Here is a 13,370-nt window from a genome sequence, read left to right on the forward strand (position 1 = left end):
AGGCTCTATGCACCGGGAGCCTGACGTGGGATTCGATCCCGGGTCTCCAGGATCGCGCCCTGGGCCTAAGGCAGGCGCCAAACCGCTGCGCCACCCAGGGATCCCATATTCTTTTTCTTTATAAACAGTACATCCTTGTACATTAGTTCCTCCAAATTTCTGGGTTTTCATGAGATAAAAATTCTAGGTAGGATATAAGTTTAACATCTTGAAAAGTATATATAAGTTGCTCTTCCAAATGGCCCCATGAATTTATATTCCCCAAAACAATGTATGAAAGTATTCATTTCTCTGCATTCTTGGTATAATATATGACTGACAAAGAGCTAATGTATTTTCTTAACTACACAAAGAATTTTTACTAATCTGTAGTAAGGGGACAGATGTCCCAATAGTAAGATGGGTAAGGATTTGAGCAGGTAATTCACAAGGCAAATAGTACAAATGGCCCATAAATATTTGTAACAAGAAATAGAAAAAAAGTGCAAAAAAAAGATGTTAATTGAATAGTTATGAAACAAATGCAAAATAGAAACAATGAGACATTATTTTATTTGTTAGGCCAGTAAAAAAAAAAAAAAAAACAAAGGAGTTGTAACAATTAGTATTTGCCTGTGCATGGGGACAGGGATCAGCTCAAACTTGTTTATAGGTAAAGAAATAGACCCTTTGGAGGCCAATTTTTTGATATATACTTTTGAAAAAAGATACACATACTTTTATTGGCTCCACCTTACTGGAATTTATCCTAAGACCTTAATTAAAAATGCATAAAGATATATGTATAAATGTGCTCACCATAGCATAGTTTGGTACAAAATAATTACAAATAAGCTATCCAACAATAAGAGGTCACTCAATGATGGTAGTACATCCCTAAGATGGAATACTTGGCAGCTGCTAAAAATTATGTTGTAGAAGAATATTTATTCACTAATATTCTTGTGATGGGGCCCCTGGGTGGCTCTGTTGGTTAAATGTCTGCCTTTGGCTCAGGTCATTATCCCAGGGTCCTTAGGTCGAGCCTCACAGTGGGCTCCCTGCTTAGTGAGGAGCCTGTTTCTCCCTCTCCTGCTCCCCCTGCTTGTGTTTTCTCTCTGTCAAATAAATAAATAAAATCTTTTAAAAAATTATGGTAACAATATAATGAATATATACTGGTTTAGTTGAAAAAGACAGGTGTATGTTCTATGTATGGAAAAGAGAGTAGAAGGATAGAAACCAGTGTCTGTTGTGGTCTATATACAAGAGTGAGGTTGTTAACTGAGTTAACAACCTTTGTGTGTCTTCCCTTTGTGTGTCTCTCTGTGTCCCTTGTTTTCTGCATTAAGCTTCTCTTAAATTTTGTAGTTAGGAAAGAAAATAAAAAATGTTTGAAACTTTGCTGATCTTACCTGTGTAATGTCTTTCTTATCTGTTCCTTCTCCTTCCTGTCTATCTCATTCAGCATGGCCCTTGCTCAGGCCCCCCGCCTGTCACTTGGACCATTGCATCAGATTCCAGATGGGTGTTCCTGCCCCTACTGAAGGTTCTATCATTTCTCTGCTTGGAAACGTCCAGAAGTCTCCCCATGTAGAATAGCACCTCAAATCTTTCTTGTGACCTTGCTGCTCCAGACCCCTACCATCTGGCCTTCAGTGCCCTTCCCAGCTGTGACATCCCCCCTACCCCAATCCCACAAAGCACCTGCAACACCCCAGTCGGTCTACTCAGTTCTCCCTGGCCACAGTGTATACAGCCATACCCCAGCCCTGTCTTTACCTGTTTGAAGCCTTACCCATCTTTCAAACCTCAAGGCCTGCCTCTTCCAGCAAGCCTTCCTTTATCATTACCTACCTCCATGTTCCAGTCCGCTTAGGTTGAGCTTCTTCTGTGTCCATGATTGCCATGTGATTTCTGGAGGATCCTGCCTCCTCTTTTGACCATTTCCATATTAGGCAAGGGCTGATAGGGTCTGGACTCACAATGCCTAGAGCCTGTGCACAGTACGGGCTTCTTGAAAGTCTATTGAATTGAATTGACTCAGTTGCCTCTGCATACTGTGTACTACAGATTGGAATCAACTCTGCCATGTTCCATAATTATGCCTTAAATATGTGATTTTTTGGCATGCAGAAATTTATTAAATTATACATATTAAACTATCACACTTGAGATTATGTGGCATAAAAATGTGCATGTATTAAAATATAAGGTTTATGGGCGTATCATTTGGTGTCCAGAAAATCTTTCTTCCATAACTGGCTAGTAAACGTTTGAGTCTGAACTTAATTTTAGGCAATTCATTGGAAAAAATGATTCTATGGAAACCCAGGCATGGCCTGGAGGCAACCACAAGTAATTATGCGGAAGAAACTTTTCTATAATATTCCTGCTTAACATAAAAAGCAAATTTTTGATTCTTGGTTACTCTTTCCTTGTTTTCTCATTGAAAAGTAATCATATTTCAGGAAAGAGAAAGAATTTGGTTGCAGCAATAAATGTACTTTGTTAACTCTGGAATATCTCTAGTTTTCTTTGTAAAATTTAGAGGTTTTTCGATGCCTTGCCTTCCTTTCCACTCCACACATCCCCATATTCTGCTTAGCTCTCTCTCTCTGGGCCATGCTGTCATACTAGCCTTGGGCATCTGTGTGTCACAGCATGGTTGTTACGGTAACGAGATGTAAACAAGAAAGTAACCACTTCCCAGACTTTCTTGGCAGGAAACTCCTTCAATGTTGTACTAAGGTGTCATGTGAGTCAACTATACCCTGGTAGATAACTTGCTTGTTCCCAAAAGGATTCAGGGGCTTGGGGATGTTGATTTCTGTCAAAGGCAATCATGAGTAATGTTTTTTTTTTTTTTTAAAGCATGAATAATGTTCTGAACCCAAAGTACAGTATGTCCTTTTGGCACAAATGGTCTCCAGAAAAAACATGTCCCTTCACCTGCATTGTTTTGTGGAACTTTGAAAGACACTTATGTATCATTTAAATTATTGGGTAAACCTCTCCTAGAAAATTAAATTTGTTACAATTGTGCAAATATTGGTGAATCCTACTTATCTTGGATCTGGCTGGGGATATAGATCTCATGGGTAGTCCTGCCAGTGAATGTATACCTTTGTCTGGCCATTTGTCTTTCCATCCATCCATCCATCCATCCATCCATCCATCCACACCCATCCACCCACTCATCCATGATTTTCCCACAACTGGGATCCTTCTGAGCAGGAATGATCTGTCTTGTTCATCTCAAAATTCCTTGCTGCAACTTCAGAGAGATTCATGTTGTGGAGGCCCAGTAACTCCTCTGCATGATGAGGAAAGTACTTGTCTCTGTCAGCACCACTGTGTATGGTTGGAGAGGAGGTGCTGAAGGAGGGCCCCATTTGCAGGGCTGGGTGTGGTGAAGGGACCCTTAACTGCACTCTACCCCAGTCTGTATTCTTCCAGTTTCCTGACCTCTGGGAAATCCCTGTCTGTGGTGGGCGAGGGTGACAGGAGTGGTCCAGTATTTAACCACTTTGTGTGTGTGTGTGTGTGTGTGTGTATTTGACTCTACAGGTCAGTTTTTGGGTAGTACGAGAAATTCTAACAGCACAGACTTTAAAAATAAGGGCAGAAATCCTGAGCCATTTTGTGAAAATAGCCAAGGTAAGCTCTTTTATTATTATCTTCCTTCCTTCCTTCCTTCCTTCCTTCCTTCCTTCCTCCCTCCCTCCCTCCCTCCCTCCCTTCCTCCCTTCCTCCTTTCCTTCCTCCTTCCCTCCCTCCCTCCTTCCCTTCCTTCCTTCCTTCTTTCCTTCCTTTTTCTTTCTTTTTTTCCCTGGAATGTTTCCTCAGTATTTTGAGAGCTGCTTTGCTCTGGGCCTGCTGGGCTGGGTTCAAGTAGAGGGCTGTGACCTGACTTCTCTAGGCTGCAAGACTGGCTTAGGTGCTCATGCAGCCTCCCTCCCCCCATGCACGCATGGCAGTGTGGCCCTCTATGTGTTTTTATGGCAGCCAACCATTCTCTTTAGCTGGCTGTTCAGACTCTCTATGAGGCCTTGGGGCTCCCTCTGGGGTCCACCCATCCTCCTATTTCAGTTAGCTAGCACTGGGGGTTGATGGGCTCTGTGATACCATCATATCCTGTAGTTTTGTCTGTAGTCAGCAGATTCACTCCATCCCCATCCTAAGCTTGAGGCCTAGGCCCAGTGACTCTGCTGGGCCCCACTCCCACCTCCTGCCCCCTGCCCTGGTAGTTTCTCTTCTTGCCAATTGTTAAGCACCAGGCTTATGTCTGTACCCCACCTTTCCCCTTCTGTTCCCTGATGTCTGCTAGGCCAGGCAGTGATGCCATGGGCTTTCCCAGACCACTCTCATCACTTACATGGCTGTGCCAGCTCCTCCCTATGTGCTGCTGCTGACCACCAGGCTTGCCTGCATCTTGGCAGCATGCTGCTATTCTGTCTGGCTCCCGGCATGGTGTGTGCACGTGTTGTGTTCCCACCCAGATCCTAGGCCGGTCAGCTTTCACTGATGCCCTTCATGAGCCAGGCATCATAGCAGCCACTTTACTGAAATGATCGTGTTTGATGTTTACATTGTCATTCTCCCACTTGTAGAGGTGAGTGTCCATGCCCAGGGCCTTATAGCGAGTGTGCTAGAGCATATCTCTTTGCCCTCAGGGGAGCTGCTCCGCTGCCCCTCATGGGACGGTTAAGGGCATCCATCTAGAGTATGTCAGGGACAACAGACGCTTTCATATCCTGTGCATTCTGAAGTGCTCCGGACCATGCTGGGCTTAACGATGCTTGTACTGTCAGGGAGTTCACGCTGGGCCACGAGAAAGCGGGATGAAGTTCCAGCCCTCCAGTGCTTTCAGGAAATGAGTTTGTGGTGCCTCTCCAAGGAATCCAAAATGAGCCCTCCTTTACCTCTGCCATCTTCCTGTGATGGCTCATCATACTGGCACTGTGCCCTGAGTGTGTTCTGGTACCGATCCCTCCTTCCTCTGGATCTTGGTTTCCCATCTATGAAATGAGAGGGATGGATCTCCCAGAGGACCTTCAGCTCTAAAAGAAATTGTGTGACAGGCATAGCAATTCAGAGCATTCAGATGGTTTCCCATCTATGAAATGAGAGGGATGGATCTCCCAGAGGACCTTCAGCTCTAAAAGAAATTGTGTGACAGGCATAGCAATTCAGATACATAGGATGAAATTCAGTCCTCTCAGAGAATCTGTTATTACACACAGGAAACAATCAGAGATTGTTAAAAGATGTAAGAAAGGAAATACTAACTTGTATGGTAAAGGAGAAATCTCTGAGTAGGAACAGAGCTGTAAGGACTAGGCATAAGGGCTTTTTATTTGTTTATTCAATTTCACTAGGCCCTACTGTGTGCTGTATGAGGCACTAGGGATATGATGGCAGATAGAGCTTTACCCCTGCTCTTGGGAACACATGGTCCCGAGACCATGGACATGGTCACATGGTCTCTTTCACATGGGTGAAAGAGAAGCTGATAAAAGCAACTACAGGCCAGTGTACTAAGGACATGCATAGACTGCTGTGGGAATGCATAGTCAGGGGCCCTAAGCTCCCTAGATTTAGGAACATGGTCAGGAAGGACATACTAGAGGAGGGGGGCATGTGAGCTTGGTAGTACCCAAGACAAGTGAGGTGGACGAGTAGGGGAGAAATCTTCCCAACAAGGGATGAGCAGCCCGCAAGCCACAGAGCACTCACCCTGGTTCCAGGTGCCAGTCTGGCGCTTTGCACACACTGTCCCTTGTAGCGTACGTGCTGTGGTTATCTTCCTCATTGTAGGTATGAGCCAGCCAAGTCTTAGCTAACTCACTGCATTTCACGTAGATATTGGGAGCTGGGATTAGAACCAGGTCTGTTTGTTCCATGGAGCCCGCTTGCTAGTCCAAACTTCACTGGCTCCCAAGAATGAGAAGCAGAACCCTAGTCCCACTATGTTTCCCTCAGCACCAAACTTAGAACCAGAGCAGTTATATCTTTCTGCACTTATCCTTGGCTGTCCCCTACTCTTGTCTTCCATGGTGAGGAACTTGTGTGAAACTGAATTGAATGCAAATGTTCTCACTAACGTGGGGTCTGGTTCAAAGGAGCATGGTCAAGTGATGGAGAAGCTAGAGCTGTGTCTTCTTAGCTGAGGGAGATCACACAGATTGGTAGCATCTTCCTTCAGCCCCTCATTTGGGATGTAAGGTAGTCGCAGAAGACCCACGTGGATATTGTTGGTACAGCTGAGGCCTCAGTTTACAAAAGCCTGCTGGGACAGTTCTGATTCGTTGCAAAAGTACATAAAGGGCATTATCAAACCTTATTCTGAGCTACATTTCTGTCCAGCAACCAGATTAGTCAGCTTATAAACTTTTGCAACTGTGTTTGATGCAGACTCACCTTTTGACAGTTTGAAAGAAGAGCATATGGTTTCTATGAATTCCATAGAACTATATTTTCTACATGAGATATTTTTAAGTATAATTGAATTTCATAAATATGACATTTGGTAACAGTTGAGCATGTTTTTGTTCTGTTGTTAATAACAGAAAAATAATCTATTCCATATCTTTTTTCAGAAACTTCTAGAACTCAACAACCTTCATTCTCTCATGTCTGTGGTATCAGCATTACAAAGTGCACCCATCTTCAGGCTGACAAAAACCTGGGCTGTAAGTTAATCCCTTTGATTTTGGCTCTCATTTCACTAGTAGAGTTCTTCATTCCTTGAGCCCCGAAGGTTTCCTCTGTCTGCCCTTTGCCAGTGACAGAAGATTACTGTGGGTTTCCTGGGCATCCTGTCTCCTTCAGGGGACTTCAGCCACATTTCAGGACAAGGAAGTTGTGAGGATGCCGACATGGCTGGGGTTGGAGCCCTCTTGAGTGGACCTTCCTGGACCCTAAAACATCACGTGTGGTGGCTGGGCCAGTGACATGACTTTGGCCCTCCACTTGGCTGGCATTCTTCTCTGATAGGCTCCAAATTGCCTTTAGGAAGGTCTCTGGGCTGATAGTTCACAGCTGCCCTGAGTGGTTGGCCATATAGCTACAGGTAGCCCTCATGTAGGAAGGCCCTCATGTAGGAAGAAAGGGAGCCCTCATGTAGGAAGAAAGGGAGGGGGAGGGGTTGTTTTGTTTTGTTTTTTTTCCTGAAGGCCATGGATAATTTCAGCTCAGAAGTGGAGTCTGATAGTTATATAATTGAGTCTGTAGGAAAGTTTTTCTGCTGTAAAAATACTTTAAAAATATCTCAGACCTCTTTATCCTCCTTAGCTTGGCACAGTGCCTGACATGAGGGAAGTAATTGCTATTTCCATAGCTCATTAGCATTCACCTCCTGGCCTGCCTGGTCCAGGGTCTCCCACAGCCACACAGCCCAAGCCTTTCAAGACCTGTTTATGTCCCATGGAACTGAAGGAAACTATATAGAATTGTCAGCTGTGCTTCTGCAACTCATTTCCGAACTTTTTTTTTGCCATTCTACGGGGCTGGGCTCAGTTTCATACTTGGCTAATTCAGGGACCTTTAAGACACTTAGGGATTATGTTGTAGGTGATCAGAAATGAGCCTTGTTTTTTAAATTACAATTTTCCATAGACCTAGCCCTAGCAAAGTGGAGTGAGAAGTCTGAGCCCAGAGTCAGAAACTGGGTTTGTGTTCAGCCACTGTTCAGAGCATGACTTCTGTGGGACTTGTTTTCCTCTCTCTACTCAGTGGTTGGCCTAGATCAGTGCTTTTACGTCAGTGCTTCGTGGAGCCCCAAGGGTTCTGTGGAGCTGCCTTGAGGGCCACCAGGGGCTGGGAGAGAGGAGGAAGAGAGGAGAGACCTGCCACCTTGGCACTGTTTCCACCCAAGCAGCTCCATTTGCATCAGTTTGATGGACTGGGCTCCTGGGTAAATTTCAGTGGAGCTTGGTTTGGGAGGTTGAAAGCAAGTTTAGAAGCCACTGGTCTCTCCCATTGTTGCCAGGCTTATGAGTCCCTGAGTCCATTTGAGCCATGAGGCTTTTTTCAAAAGTTCCCTAGAGAGTCTTTTTCAAATGAATTTTCCATTATTTAGATGCTGTTACTGTTTCTTGGACTGCTGGGAGCTATATGCAAACTCAGAGAGATGAATTATGACTCTCAACATGCACAAACCTTATCATCAGCAATGTGGTAACTCTCTGTGACCCACTGAAGCTATACAGTTGGTGAGGGCAGGGAGTCTTGCAAGCCACCTTTCAACCCACCTATCCTGTTGATCTTAGGACAGTGGTTGGCACAGAGCATTTGAGATATGGAGGGGGCCAAATTCATCCTTTTTCACCTTCATCCAGATCACCCCAGCCCAGTGGCATCAGCAGTGGCTGCATCTCTTTCTGACACTCTCTCCACACCTTGTGCTACAAGCACACAGGATGTCTACTCTGGTTTTGTCCATAGATCTGCCTCTCCCTGCCTCATAGACTGCCTGCCTTCATGATGAGAGGTGTGGCACCCCGCTGGGTGTGTGCTTGTTGTTGGCATTGTGTATATCAGTTGTCTTAGATCTTATCCTTCTTTTGCTGTTATTTCTGGTAATGAGATTCACCATAGAAGTATTGCCAAAAAAGAGCTGTTTCCCCCTCCCCACTTTTCCCTTGACCTGGTATTACAGAGACCTCATGGGCCCACAGAGCCAAGAGGAGCAGGAGCGCAGGAGGCACTACCATAGTAGCCCAGGTGATCAGTGCCTTTATAGTCTTCATTAAAGAAAAAAAAAAAAGATTGACATATTTATTTTAGAGAGGAGGTGGGGAGGGCAGAGCGACAGGGAGAGAGAAGCCCAAGCAGACTCCACACTGAGCCTCCTGACATCTTGTGACCCTGAGATCGACCTAAGCCAAAACCAAGAGTTGGATGCTTTAACCGACTGCGACACCCAGGCACCCCTGGATTCTTCATTTTTTAGAGAAGGAAACTGAGGTTCGAAGAGGTGCAGTGGCTTGACGAAGATCACAGGGCTGGCGAGTGCTGGAGCTGGTGTGACACAGCCTTGCCTTGCTGGAGTGTGTATTCCATGTTCTTGGCCAGTGTTCTGGGTGGCTTGGTGATGGAGGCTGATATTGGAATCTGGCTGGGCTCACGGCAGGGAGAGAGGGGCACACGCATTGTGTGGGAAGTGGGGCTGGAGAACTGAGGCTGGCACTCAGGTCCTCCCTGAGTGCTGTCCCTGAAGTTGCACTGAAACCCTGGATATCTGGGAAATCTAGACAGAAAGGAGTTATGGGTGTGGGCAGAGACTGCCACTTGGTTGCACCATGGATGAACTCCAGCAGGGACCAGTTGGTTGTTAGCTGTAGGGCAGGGCAGCTTGTTGACCTGGCCATGACTGGCTGCAGAGTGCCAGCAGTTGACTGAGTTGGCATGGATCATAGACTGACCCGGAGCACAGGCTATCCCATAGTAGGCCCTGATAAATGCTGGCTGATGTGCAAACAGGGAGGAACTCACCTTCTGCTGGCCTGGGAAAACATAGGCAGGATCTGATTCATCCCAGCATGGGGCCTCTTTGGAATACTGGCTGCTTCAAGGCCATGCAACGTAGGCAAGACAGAATTGGTCAATTCTGATTTCCTGAGTACGTACTACCATGCAGCTCTCACTCGTTTTACAAATCCAATATTTACCAAATTCTTCTTTCATGCCAGGCCTTGAGGCTCTGGTCAAGGGGCTTGTTTTTATGGGCTTTTGTGTTATTCAGAGGAGGTGGACACATTATTGAGGGAGGAGCAAGACGTGTCCTATCTTGCTGGGATAAGAAGTATTGGATAAACATTTGTTGAGTGTGTGAAGTAGTGAGCAAAGAGTTGTCAGATGGGGATGGGAGTGGCATGGGAGACCAGGACAGGAGAGTGGGTGTTCTGCGGTCTGGGGCTTCAGGGAAGGCCTTTCTGAGAAGGAAGACCAAGCTAAGTTGAGACCTGAGTGTCACAAGGAGCCAGCCATGCCAGGAAGAGGGTGCGGCCAGTGCAAAGAATCAGTGAGAAAAAACTTGATGCCATCAAGAAACTCAGAGCCAGTGTGGCAGGGGTGCTGTGGGCCAGGAGGAGATTGGTGCAAGATGCCATGGACAGGCAGTGGGCCCATTGGGAAGGGCTTCTAGCCTAGGACAGGAGTCATGTTCTATTTCAGGTGCAGGGAAGGGTTTTAAACAGGAGTTAGACGTGATCTGGCTTACAGCTGCTTTTCGTTTTTTGTTTTTTTAAATTACTGTTGCTACTGTGTGGAAAACAAACTGGGCAGGAGTGCAGGGGGCCAAGATGGGAAATGGGGCCTGATCAGGAGGTCCAGGCAGCATCCAGAAGCAAGGTGATGTTGGTTGGGATAGGGAGGTGGCAGTAGACAGGAAATGAGGAGACAGACCTGGTAGGTTTGTGTGGTGGGATGTCAGAAAAGAGGAACAAAGAGGATTTCTAGGTCTGGGGCCTGAGCAACTGGGACGATGCTGAAGCTTTTTCTCTGATCAGAGTGATCCCAGGAGGAGGCTGACTTATTCACGAGTGACCTGGGGGTATGGAATTCCTGGAGTTTGGGTGAGTCACTCCTTACAGTAATTCTAGTCATGTGCTGCACATCACACACACACACACACACACACACACACACACACAGAAGCACACTGCTGGCTCTCTGCATGTTCCTATCATGATTTGCTCTTTCCTACTGAATTGATCCAGGCAGTTTGACTCATCTGCAGCAGTGGGGGGAATCACAGCCAGTGGGCCAGGTGGCCTGGTCTGCAGGGTGGGGAGACCTGGAAAGGAGCCTCCCAGGAGCGGGGCTCTGATTCCAGACATTGAGAGCCACAGGTTGATCAAGCGCTGCAGTTTGGAGAACAGTTACTTCACAAATATCTAAGAAGGCAGATGTGTGGCATTCACATAATTCCGACTTTGGAGTCTTTTATTCAGGAAGTGCCTCTGCTCCTTGTGTCTAATGTAGTGCCTCAGGTGCCCTCCTTTGAGGTTGTTGAGAAGGTGGTGGTAGGCACAGGCTGCCTGTTTCGGGCTTTCCTGAGCCTTGGCTCAGGTGGGAGGCAAAGTGGGTGAAGGGGTGAGGAGTTGGAGGGCAGAGGAAACCAATGTTTGCACCTCTAATAACTCATTCTCATACCCTTCCTCATAGCTGTGCCTGCGCTGCTCCTCAGAAAGTCCTAGTCATGAACTCTGCTGACCCTCTCCTTCCTCACATTCCCATAACATTGGATGCTTCATCACACCCTTCTTGAAAAATCTCCTTTCCTTGGCTTAGGCCTCTCTTCACTGTTCTGACAGCTGGATCCTCCCTGACTGCTTTTGTTCCTCTTGCCCACTGGATAGACATATTCTGTGAGGCTCTGACCCCAATTCCTGCCCTCTCATTCACTTCCTATTCCTTGTGGATCCCACGGCACAGAGAGCTTCACTATCACTTCTGTGCCCAGTAGAGGCCATCTCCTCAGCTCATGCTCGGCATCCTTCCACAGTCCTAGACCCGTGTTCCCACGCCTCCCTGCACAGCCCTCTGCTGCATGTTCCTTTGACAGCTCACGCTTGGCATGTCTGAAATCAAACTGGTTTCCAGGAAGTGATAGTGAGTGCCAGAAGACTCTCTTAGCAGATTGTGTTTTGGACTTTGAGGCAATATGGTAGACTGAGCTGACGGGGAATAAGCCCCTCCCTCCCGATTGCCAGCTCCAAACATACAAACACAAATAAATGCTGGATAAAATACAACCAAATTAAGAACCAAGATGCAAAGCTGAACTAGAAGCCAAGAAAGGAAAGTCACCATGTGCTAGAAATAAAGTGTGTTTTCAGAGTCAGGACCGTGAGCACAACTGAGAGAGACCACTGTGTGTAGGCTTTGCAGCTGGCACTAGGGTTCTAATGTGTGTATGGAGGAGAGTCCAGGTTGCAGGCCCCATGCGCATGGGGGGCTGGAACTCAGCTACGCATAGGAACCCGAGAACCCTCAAGTGTCACTCATCAGAAAATCTCTGTCCAGCCTGAGCCCCATAAATTCATGAGTAAAAAAAAGTCACCTATGGGAAACTGTCACCCTAGCCTGGACCTTGGGCAGCTGTGGGGTCTAAGTATACAAGAATTGAATTGGTGTGGGGACCCCAGGCCAAGCAATGAGGGGCAGTGTCCCCTGGAGATTCAGAGTGTAGACTCTTGGGTGCCTGGGTGGCTCGGTGTTTGAGTGTCTGCCTTTGGCGCAGGTTGTGATCCCGGGGTCCTTGGATCAAGTCCTCACATTAGGCTGCTTCTCCCTCTGCCTGTGTCTCTGCCTTTCTTTTTTTTCCTTTTTCTTTTCTCTTTTTTTTTTTTTTTTGTCTCTGCCTTTCTGTGTGTGTCTCTCTCATGCATAAACAAATAAAATCTTTGAGAAAAAAAAAAAAAGCAGACTCTTGAATCAGATACCCAGGCTCAGCCTCAGATCTGCCTCTTTGGTAAGGGTTAAATGAGCAAATAATTGAAAAAATGTTTAGAACTGTCTGGCACATGGGAAGTGTGTTGGGTGAGTATTAGCTGCTGCTGTTATTGTTGTTAGCATTATTTTTGATTCTCCTTGACCGTTCTCAAATGAGCCAGGCCGGGTTATCTCTGAGCTGAGATCATCACCATCTTTGGGCTGCTCTTCTTGCTCCTGGACTCTGGCCCTTACTCACAACACTGCTGGGGTGATCACCTCAGAACAGCTCTGGTGTCTTCACTTTCTTGATTAAAGACCATTTTTTCATACTCCCCCACCACTTGCTTGGTTGGAGTCTCTGCACCCACCACTCCTCCAAAGTGAGAAGTTCCAATATAACCTTTTTGATGCCATTCTTTTTAACCTGCCATTTGAACATTCATTCACCACCCCCAGTTTTATAATAATGCATATATTGTCAGCCATTTAAAAAATTATTTATTTATTCATGAGACACACACAGAGAAGGACATAGACATAGGCAGAGGGAGAAGCAGGCTCCCCACAGGAAGCCCGATATGGGACTCAATCCTGGCACCTGGGGTCACGCTCTGAGCAAAAGGCAGACACTCAACCACAGAACCACCCAGGCGCCCCTGTCAGCCAATTTTTAACCATCATCTGGATTCCTAACTCTGGACTCCAGCGGTCCCTGAGAGTCAGGGGAGATGCAGAGCTGGGATAAGAGGATTGGAAAGCCTCGATGGGTGTTTTTTTTGAGGGAAACTTATATTTGAGAGTGTGGTGCTTAAAGAGTGCTCACAGGTAGAGTGAGCATATTTGCAGAGTGTAGAGGACACTGTAGAGGCATTTTGGCAACAGCAGCAAATATTGAAAGGTTTCGTACCTACTTCACACCTACTTCCTGACCTCAAAAAACAAACCAT

The 13,370-nt window shown here is 46.3% G+C and overlaps 1 protein-coding gene across 5 annotated transcripts in view; it reads left to right on the forward strand.

The window, feature by feature from the left end:
• RALGPS1 (Ral GEF with PH domain and SH3 binding motif 1) overlaps positions 1 to 13,370 on the forward strand; it is a 292,653-nt gene that overhangs the window by 113,573 nt on the left and 165,710 nt on the right. For all 5 annotated transcript variants that reach the window (XM_041724551.1, XM_041724552.1, XM_041724553.1 and 2 more), the window contains exons 7-8: positions 3,550 to 3,639; positions 6,582 to 6,674. In XM_041724551.1, the coding sequence (XP_041580485.1) occupies positions 3,550 to 3,639; positions 6,582 to 6,674 (183 nt within the window). The remainder of the gene's footprint in view (positions 1 to 3,549; positions 3,640 to 6,581; positions 6,675 to 13,370) is intronic.

The sequence above is a fragment of the Vulpes lagopus genome, chromosome 12 (genome assembly GCF_018345385.1).
Source record: "Vulpes lagopus strain Blue_001 chromosome 12, ASM1834538v1, whole genome shotgun sequence".
Classification (NCBI taxonomy): Eukaryota; Metazoa; Chordata; class Mammalia; order Carnivora; family Canidae; genus Vulpes; species Vulpes lagopus.